Source organism: Silene latifolia, chromosome 7 (genome assembly GCF_048544455.1).
Source record: "Silene latifolia isolate original U9 population chromosome 7, ASM4854445v1, whole genome shotgun sequence".
Lineage (NCBI taxonomy): Eukaryota > Viridiplantae > Streptophyta > Magnoliopsida > Caryophyllales > Caryophyllaceae > Silene > Silene latifolia.
This window is the reverse complement of record NC_133532.1, coordinates 122929903-122940939: the sequence shown is the minus strand read 5'-3', so window position 1 is coordinate 122940939 and position 11037 is coordinate 122929903. Positions and strand designations below refer to the sequence as shown.

The following is an 11037-nucleotide window of genomic DNA, read 5'->3' as shown; positions in this document are numbered from 1 at the left end:
TTGTGACGGGTCAAATAAAACCCACTTGAGAAGATAGAGACAAGCTTTTGTGATTACCTAGGCACTCTTACTTTTGTTTTATCTACCCATGTGATTGATACTTGACTCACCCGTCGCAAGGGAGAGTTATTGAGGGAACAATTAACTTTAGGTAATTTTAGTTGTCGCGGTTCATCTACATACACGTTTAGCAAGTACTGTACAATTACACCCACTATAGCACTATGTTAAACTGTTACGTACCTAGATGAGTGCAAAATTTAGGCGTGATGAACGGGCTAACCAGCTAGAACAAAACTTCCTGAAAGATGACCGACACCTTATAAGCAACTTGAATTTGATAAAGCAATCTAAATATAAACGGCAGAACCAGAATTTGTCGTTAAGGGGCAATAAATTTCAGCGGGGGTAAACAACTAAGGTACTCTAACTTAAACAAGAAAAAAAAATATGAAATTTGCAACTAAAAACTTCATTTTTCCTGTGTTAAGGGGGACGACCGGCACCGCCCTTGCCTAGAGATACGTGATTTGCTATATAAAAAACATAGGTTGTAGAATGATTTGTGTGCTAAAATGATGTTAATCTCAAAAGTCCTCCGCTTAAAATGAGCAATTGGTCTCCTCGATGAGTTCTGATTTTGTGACGGATATTTTTGAGATAAAATGGTAACAAAATGGGTTAGTGGAGAAAAGGACCACTTAATGAATAGTGTTGCAGAGAGAGAAAAAATGGGTACTTTATGAGGTAAAATGGTACCCGTCTCTTGTTTGTGACGGATAGCGTCCGTCACAAACAAGAATTTGTGTAAAATGAGATACAGAGATTGGATATATCACTCATATATGTATATTATCCACAAATATATGTTACAGAAAGTTAGAATTTTTATTAGGCGGTGTCAATAACCATGTTAGATATCTTTCATGTTTATGCCAGGTTTTAATTAACAAAATAAATACTGTAAACTGGAAGATAACTGAGTAAAACTGATTGAAAAATATGAAATTGTACTAGGATGCTCATTCTACCTTTTAATTTCCCAGTTGCTATTGGTCCTCAACAAATTACTCATATCGTCGTGTCATGTTTTCAGGTCGATCAATAATTGTCACCTCAATGATATGAGTAAATTGTAGAGGTATTTCATGCCATGCCGATGTCAACCCCGTTACATTAGTTGGCTAATCTTAACTTGCCAAGTTAACTTCGTGTTTTATTCGTGCGATGTTATTGGGTCGGATCAATAGTTGTCACCTCTACAGGCAAACACGAGTTCACTATCCATAGCTCCATACCGTTCTAACTATTACTATCCTTCACATTTTTCTCTAGTTTCTTATTGTAAATAATTTACTTAAATACTCCGTAGTTTTTAAGAATATCTTGATTTGGATTTGACTAGTTTAGAAGCCCAAAAATGCAAAATGTCAATGAACTTAACAACAAACATTGACGGTTACAAATGATGATTCATGTCCATTGACCCAAATTATTTTGGTAATAAGCCCTGTACTCTCCCTTTCATACTCAGATGCATTATAAACAAAATTAGCTAATATAACCAAATGGAGTACAATTACAACATTTGTTATGAATAAGCCCTTACAAATTCGCGATTTGCTCTTATAGAATGCTCCGTATGTGTGATGTATTTTCAGTAATAACAGAGTAGACGATTCGCAATTTGTAGGGTACCCACGCGAATCCGGTAACTCTGATTTGGAATTTGTTAGTCAATTCCATGGGGACTAACAATCAGAGGTAGTCCTACTGATGTACTCTTTAAATGAATAGAACAATCCTCAACATTATCAACAACATAACTAAGGGACATTCTCCACCACAAAAACAGCAACACATATCCAAACCAATTATTATCCATTTATCCTCAAGAATCATATTCAGGAAATGGATTCCACAAGAGTAATGAAAACAAGAAGAGATTAGGAATCAAAACAGGAATCCAGGGATTAACTTCACTTTCAATGCGTTTCCTATGAAGTCTCTTCCTTACATATTGTCTCTTTCCTTCATCATCCCATTTAGCTTCTTCCAATCCTTTGGCTAAAACAAGAGGTGGGGGCTGATAATAAGGACACTTTGACCGCCACGATGTCGCGGGGAGACCGAATCTAGACACCCTTTTGAGGAAAAGAGAGAATTCCCATCTTAGAAAGAAAGTTGGTTGATACTTGTATTTGGTGCAGAGGAGAGGTGGGTAATCCCAGTTTAGGTAGCATGGGATTTGGTTGGATATCATGTATTGAGAGTGTAGTGATGGGTTGGTTGTTGGGCTTGTTAATATGTGTGTTAGGGCATGGAACTTTTGTTCCCATGTTGTGTCCTCCATTTTGGTTCTTTAGAAGTGTAAAAGAAATAAGGCTCAAGATGTCTGGGGGTGTGGGGTGATTAGATTCTTAAGTCGTTGCTTATCATAATCAGATTGCATCACTAGGTGGTACTCCTTATTGACACAAGTAAGAAGGGGTTCTAAAATACACGTGAGAGTGATAACTAGACAGTTTATACATTGAGACATTCTAATTGTTACGGAGTATCCATTCCTATATATGTTACTCCGACACTTCACTTAGTTGTTGTGTCGAGTGTCCAACATCTACCTGTCCGACACTGACACTACACATCGACTCTTCATTTTAGACTAAAAAATTGAAAAATTCGCGCACAATAGCCGTATCCGACACGACACCTGTGTCGGAGAGTCGGGGTAACACAGATTCCTATATTCGAAGTCAATATAGAAATCAATCAAATAACAAATTTTCTCATGGAAGCCTAAAGGTATCATGGTAAAACTGATGTTGGACAGATAATGAGATTATATGCAGGAAACGAATGTAACAGCTAACACTAACCTGGTTAAGATTAGCAGCATCATAAAAAGATCATGCTTCACTACAGCTTGCATTACATACCAGTTGTGATCGACACCTTTAAACACCGTCCGAAGATTATCAGCTAACTCAAGGGTGGAGACAACCATTTCAAAGCATACGTGAATGAAGGACACACTATGTCAAAACGCTGCAATAGGCGAACTCCAATTAGCTTCATCCCAATTCACATACAAACAACGGCAAAGGAAACGAAAACAGAAAGCAAATATAGCATAGGCCTAGAACAATGACGACTATGAAGACTCAGAAATTAGCTTCTATACGGTGAAGAAAGAAAATAGAACTAAAATGAATGGTTTCATAATTAACTCACCAGCATCAAAGGTAACGTCAATATCAGTGAACCAAGCACGAAGGAGAAAACAATTCCAGCAGAAGCCTGGAACAACAAAATGTGATATGAGCAATGTAGCATCATCTAAATTACTCCGTCCATCCCATTTACATTGTCCACATTTGAGTTTGATGGTCAAATGACAGGGTGTTCATCCGATAATATGAATGCAAGACCTCCACTATTGAGGTCCTAATCCTTGCTAGTTACTTGAATCCTTATAGGGAGGAGACTTTCCAATTCTCTCCCCCTGCTCTTGTGTGTTCGGCTTTTGACAGGCTGATTGGGAGGTATGGGAACCTTGATTGCGGTGCTCTTGTCACCAAGATAGCTAGGATTGTTTGTGATTTTGAGGGTGATGACCCCTACGAGCCCATGGATGACTATGAGCCACTTGTTGATGATGACCACCTTCGTTATGACATTTCTTATCTTGACATCAAGAATGGGAAGGACCATTACTGGAGGGTCCGGGGTGAGTCTTACATGCTTCTACCTTGTGACAGTCTACCTGCTGTAGACCCCCTTGAGGAGAGTACGGCTGTGGTGCGACCCCCACCCGTTACTTATCTGATTCCCGAGGACCTTCTAGTTACATTACCTCACCAGCGGCGCATATGGTTGGTTACCTCTTCCGTGCTAGGAGCAATCACCGACTCAGACGCTTTCTCGTTACCCTCCTATGTGGGTTCCGTCCCGTAAATCGCAGCCTCAAGCGCATCCAGCTCGGCTTTGAAAATGGGAGATTCACCATAACCATTGTCGCCGTCAAATATGTCATCCAAAACGAACCAAGATGACGTTGCATTGCTCTCCATGGCCAATATGGTCGATCGAGTAAAGATAGGACTCGATTGAGGGCATTCCTCCTGAATTTTACTCGATCGAGTACATGAAACAGCTCGATCGAGAACTTCCTCAAAACAGCTGTTCGATCGAGTGGTATAATCTGTTCGATCGAACATTTCCTCAGATATTTCACTCGATCGACCACTATAGTCATTTCGATCGAGTACAAGTTGCTGTACAACGCAGAAATCTTCGCGTGAAGCTTCGTTTTAAGATTGAATTTCGTACTCCGAGTCATATGGATCATCAATACCAATAGGCAACTCGGGTCCTTCGTGGGAAAGACCGCTCTCGGTGTAGGTAAAGTATACCTTTTGTGGTTGCCTAATATTCGACTCAGCAGCTAGCTGAGCTATTTGAGACTCCAGCTCAACGAGTTGAGCTTCTTTACGCCTATCGTCTTCTTGCAGTCGGAGTGCAAGTGTCTTAACCAAAGATTTCAGCTCAGCAACGGCTTCTTTCTGTTTATCAGGAGGAGGAGCTTGTTGTTGCGGTGGCCAGACAAAGATAGCCTCGTTGATAAGGTAGATGCGGCGGCGCAATTACAGAAGGTTGACTAGCTTGTCTATGATGCTTGAACGCATAAACCTCGTCATTTCCCGCTAAGCAAACAGCTGCATTGTGCCCAGCTGCACCACATCTCCACAGTAAACCACCTGCTGCGCCATAGAATGGAACATAGGTGGAAGGTCAAAGGTACTTAAGCCTTCCCTTTGACGATCTTTTACCTAGAACTGTCTAGGTAGGACCTGTAGGACCTATCAAAACAGCACTAAAGAAAAAGATGAGAACGGCCTCAAGGAATAAATTCCTCGAGGCTAAAGACAGACAAAAATAACAAGCAAATAAATAGTTGCCTCCCCGGCAACGGCGCCAAAATTTGATACCGTCGTTTAGTACCAAAAATAAATACCTAAGTACTACTAACAGAAGTCAGCGGTAAGTAGGGTCGATCTCCACAAGGAGGCGGTCACTATCTACTTGTCAATTCGGTCTGTCTATGGTCACAAGATGGGGGTTTGATTTGAATAAACTAAACTAAAGGAGGTTAAGGCACGAGGAAAGATTAAGAGAAATTAATAAGAGGGAAAGGAAACTAGGATTGTCGGGTCATCAATAAATATAAGATAATTGCAGCTAAGGTCACAGATCAGTCGTTGTGTCGGTCTAAGGGGCAACGAATATCTCCTTCCGGTCTCAATTCGCCCTAAAATCTTATTAGCTTAGGTTCCGCCCTCACTAAAGCATCTTATTGTTCACTGCAGGTCCCACCCCTTCCAACCTTCCGGTCTAGGTCAAGGCTTACCAAGGTTAAAAAGGCTAAATGCATCGATTCAAATAGCTAGATACAGTTTAAGGCAATGATTAACAACATAGACTTAACAACAACGAACGATCTATAAACCTAATTAGCAATTAACAACGATTCATTGACTTCCTTAAATCCTAGCAGGGGAATTAGCTAGATATAGTAAATAAGAAAGGAGCAAGAACAAAAGATAAAAGAATAATAAACATTAAATAAAGAGAGTAAAAGGGAAAGGAAAATTACAGAGTAAGATCCGGAAATAAAGAGAAGCAGAGAACAGTTTTTAGTGATAAAAGATGTCTATTATGAAGTCTTTCGTCTTCCTATTTATAGGAAATACAATTTATTTGACCTAGAAACGAAATAAAGCTAAAAAGCCCGAGCCCAATAGAGATTTACTCGATCGAGCTATTCTAAACGGCTCGATCGAACAGAATCCAGCAAAAACCTCTCGATCGAGTAGAAAAACAACTCGATCGAGGAAACCCAAAATAAGGCAATTCGATCGAACATAGGCTTTACTCGATCGAAGTCTTCCTCTAACCAAAACCACTCGATCGACCATTAAAGCACTCGATCGAATAACTTGGATTCAACCAGCTACTGTTTCGTTGACTTCAGCTTCGACTTGGTTATTTAGCTTCCGGAATGACTTCACGCATCCCGTAACAGCAGTATTTCCGCTCCAAATCTACTCATCCTCCAAATGCATGCAAAACGGACGATAAAAGGCTTGATTCTACAACTTTATGGTCCATTCCTGCAAATAAGGCAAAACAAACCAAAGTAGCATATTCGGGGCATTTCGTAGCATAAAACTACGAGGATAGCATAGAAATACGTGCATAAAGAGGCCTAAAAAGACTATATAAAATGCACGTATCATTGTCAATGCACAAAATCTCATTGAAGACGGGCGATATCCGTCACAAGCTTGTGACGGATACCGTTTCCTCTCACAAAATACCCATTAAGAGGTGAGTGGAAGCACATGGAGGGTGCCCCATCTTGTCCCCTCTCCCTTTTTGTAAGAGGTCTTCAGCTTGTGACGGGATTAGCCCGTCACAAGCAAGACGCTTTGAAGAAAAAAAAAGTTCCAACTCCCGTCGTTATTGAAAATTAAAGTCAATGATTCGTGGGAATCTTATGGCTCTTGATCCTTGCCAAAGGCCAACTATTGAAACGTTAAAACTCATTGACTTTAGTTTTTTTTTTAAAAAACCATAATTTGTCGTTACTCATTTTCAAGTGTATATATAAATATGTGCGCATCAGGGGAACATAATACGCATCTCTATTCCCTTCAAAAAAAAAATACGCATCTCTATTGTCTATTTGTCTCCTTTGCACATCTTGTTATGAAGGGTGTACGAGTAATATTGTTCGTTCTTGCATTTCTAATTGTCACTGCCTCAGGTTATTTATCCTTCATTTACTCAATTTTCCACCAATTATTTGTGTTATGTGCCAATTAATTTATTAGTTTTAGAAGATTATTGTATACGTGATTACGTGTACTCTTTAGTTTTGTGAAACACCATTCTATAATGCAAGAGATCGAGGTTATAACTTTATGATCTTTCTGTTTGACTTTTTGCGGTGCCCAAGATAACACTTTGACTGCATTTCTAAGAGCATGTACATTGAAGAGAATGGTTTGATCCTCTTATTTTCTCTCTTTCATTCTATATTTTTGACACATCATACCCTTTTTCATATACCCTACTTTCCACTATCTTCTTCCTCTTCTTCTATTTTTGCCCACATCAAAGAGGATGTTATCTTCCTCTCCTCTTTCACCTTTAAAGTAACTCCACTACAATTTTTATCTCTTATTTGGCACAAGGGCCAAGACATGAACATCCTCCAAAAATAGAGAAAGACAACATCTTCCTCTTCAAAGAGGATGCTAAGAGTATGAGGATGCTAAGAGTATGTATCCACATTGAAGAGGATATCCTCTTAGATGAGAGAGAGTACTAAGAGGATGATCCATCCTCTTCAATGTGGATGCTCTAAGCTCTTAGGTAGGAGTTACGGTAAATCTCACTTAAGATGAAGGTATTCGTCTTAATATGAAAACGGGTTAAATATCACCCACTTGAGCATATAAGACAAATCTTGTTGTTTTTCTCTATGCATCGCTTTTGGAGAAAAAAGAACATACACCGGATGTACTACCTTCAACTTTTTTGTTTTTTGAGCATATATGTATTTTTTTTGAGCTTATTATCTCAAACTTTATTTGTTTTTGAGCATATGTGTATTTTTTTGAGCATAATAAAGTTTATAAGTTAGATTTTAATATTTTTTCGTCAAAACTCAAATTTAACTAAACTTATATGTAATGTTTTTGAGTTTTATTGTAATTTTTTAGAGCTTAATGTTTAAGTTAATAAACTCATAAACTTCATAATGAAACTCAGAAACTTTAAAACAAAACTCAAAAACTTAATTATAATGCTCATAAATTATAGAACTGGAGGTAGTACATCAGATGTATAATCCTCTTACTGTCGCTTTTGTCTAATCCCTACTACTTGACTCGTCTTAAATCAATGGATATACCCGTCTTAAACAAGAATTTGTTACTTTTTATGTTAAAATTATAATTTTCAGAAAGATTGTCTAGTTAGTAGTTACTTACTTATGTAAATAATCTATTATTATGCTATAATTTTTAATATTTTGCAATATATTTAAGGTCAAAATTTTGAAACTTTAACCTTAAAAAGTCAAATGCTTTGTAGAAAGAAAATATTGAAATGGAGGAAGTATTAACTATGATGCTAATAATTTCAGTAAAGCACCAGATGTGTGGTGTTGAAGCTCAGGAAGAATGTCGTGGGTTTTATATGTCCTGTGATGATGCTTATCCACAGGAAGATTATCCGGATCCCTGTTGTGCAGATGAAGGACTTGCTTGCCAGGTTGCGGGGGCGGGCTTTCTATATTGTTTACCCCATGGATAGAGGATTTTATTGGGCTATACTTCCTTCGCCTCGATTACTTATTTGTATTTAATTATAATTATAAGTATTCCTAAAATGAATAAAATAGTTTAACCAATGATTACAGCAAATGAAGTATTTCCTTCAATTCATACCGTATGAATTATTTCTATTTGACATTTTGTCAAATTATGTTGGTCTTAATCGATATTTCTTGTAACATGTAATATAAGTTTGTCAGTTTCGATTTCCCGTTTTAACTTTATGTGTGAAAATTTTCCTATGTTTGAATGTAAACAAATATATTTTGTATTTCATCAATATTAATACTTTATTGTTGTTGAAAAAAAAAATTGATTGATGTTGCAATGTATATTTTCGATCTACTTATTCCACCCTTTTTTCATTTGATATGTCATCCAACTAAAATAATTAAAGTTGAAATAATTTATATTAGGATTTTTTTTTGGTTCAAACAATTTATATTGGGATTGTGATGAAAAGGAGAATGGAAAATGACTTATAAGACCATCCCCAAGCAAGGTCACGAGGGAGGTCGTGACCTTGTTGGGTCGCCTTAATCCTTAATTAGGGAGAGAATTAAGGTGACCTCCTTGCACAGAAGGTCAATTTGTGACCACAGAAGGTCAATTTGTGACCATCACTTGATATGCTTGACCTCTTCCATGACCTAATAGGTGTGTTCCGGGTGTAATTACGGAGCAGTGTTGTTTACCACGTGGGCTACTTGAATGATGACTTTGTTTAACCCTTCCTTTCGGCCTCTCCTGAAACAATGAACAAACTGAGGGCTCGGCTTTGTACCGAGCGTACTCACTCCGACGCTCAAATCAGTAAACTTAAAGGGATTAAGTTGTGTGATGCTTGGCAAAGTATATTGTAGAGAGATAAGGGAGTTTATACCAGATTATGAGTGGTTTAGGTTATATTTTTTGGTCCTTTCCTCAATGAGGGTTGAGGAGTATTTATAGACTTTCACCTTTTGTCACGTAGTGGCCAAGTGGCTAGCAGGTGGAAAGACCGTTCTGCCCTCGGCCGATGGACCCACGGCAGGCCGACTGAGGGGTCTTGGATATGAGTACGCGGATATGTGCCCCGGCTGGCTAGTTGCCTGGCCGAGACCAGTAATGTGACAAAGCGGTTGCGTCGGCTAGACTGTCCCAAGGTGTTGACTTGCTTTGGATATCTTTGACCTTGCTCAATATGTTGACTCGGTCAGCGGGTGCAGAATATGCCCCATCAATTTGCCCCCAGCGTAGTCTATGCCGTGGTATGGGCTCCGATGTGTGTTGAGCGTATATTCTGCGCAAGTAAAAATTTTCTGCCCCGGCTTCTTCTATCTCGGCTTGGTCATGTTATGGCCGTACCATATCCCCCCTCCACATGGATGTGGATGTGTAAAGGGCATCCGATGTGGAAAAGAAATTGACGCTGGCCGAGATCAGGGTTGAGAGTGCTGGTTGTTTTTGATTGCCCCGTACGTGCTACCTAGCTTGGTTGATCATGTGGCCGGCGGAGAACGGATACTTAGGAATTTCTTTGAGGAAGAGATGAATAGGCAAAGAGATATGAAGGGCGTGTTGAAGACGCTTGGTCACTTTATTGCGTTGATTGACGTTCAACTGTTGCAACGATTGACATTCCGTGGTTGCATGTCTGACACGTGTCTGTTCGCTGATTGGCTGACGTTTCATGGGTTGTGCCCTGATTGGTCCTTCTTCATGGACTTTCCTCTATAAATAGGGCAGTTAGCCCCTGAAATTGGCCACCAATTTCATTTTCTCTAAAATTTTCTTCTCTCTAAACTTTCAAGGGCTTCTTTCTCTTCTAATCTTCAGAGTCGTTACTTCGGCTAGTGCTTTTCTTCAAGGTAAACAAACAAACTTTTCTCAATCTCTTATTTTGTTAAGTATTTGTTGCTACAATGTCTTCTGCTGACGCCGGACCTAGTAATCGTGCGCCGGGAGGTTCCCCGTTGCGTCTTGATGAGGAGGAGGCGGTGGCCGCCATCCCGATAAGGTATGGGGGCCCTAGGTCTCCTTCTCCCGAAGTTGATCCAAAAGCTCTGGAGGATTGGGAGGATGATGATGATGTTGATGACGACGGTGATGATGGGGAAAGGGCTCATTCCGATGACGGGAGACAGTACGTCATGGATCACGGCGAGGCCTGTAAGATCGGCCCTGACCGTGTTTGGACTCACAAGTTTGCCAGTTGTTCTGGGGAAACTTTTTTCGAGGGCCATTTTTTCTTCGGTGAGGGGTACAAAATTGTTATTCCTGAGAAGGGTCAGGCGGTCTGTTGCCCTCCTCCGGGCTGCATCGGTGTGTACATGAGACACCTGGAGTATGGGCTCCGGTTTCCTCTCAATGTATACGTTGCTAACATTATCAAAGCCATGAACGTCGCTGTGGCACAGCTGCATCCGTTGGCCGTTAGGACGATCATTGGTTTTGTATGGCTATGCCAGTTCAAGGGGGAGATCCCGACGGTGAACCTATTCCGTCGGCTTCATCACCTTCGACTGAACGTCGCCGGTGGCAGGGGATGGTATAGCGTGCAGACGGAGGCGGGTTACGCCTCTGTTGATAAGCTTTCTTCCTGCAAGGAGTGGAAGGCGCAGTGGCTATATGTTGAGGTGCCGGATGACTA

The 11037-nt window shown here is 39.9% G+C and overlaps 1 protein-coding gene across 1 annotated transcript; it reads right to left on the bottom strand.

Annotated features, from left to right (window-relative positions):
* Positions 1-1421: 1421 nt before the first annotated feature.
* On the bottom strand, positions 1422-2430 carry LOC141592904 (uncharacterized). The gene has a single exon (XM_074413793.1). It carries the CDS (start codon positions 2351-2353, stop codon positions 1892-1894), a length of 462 nt encoding a protein of 153 aa, XP_074269894.1. The 5' UTR covers positions 2354-2430; the 3' UTR covers positions 1422-1891.
* Positions 2431-11037: the final 8607 nt, after the last annotated feature.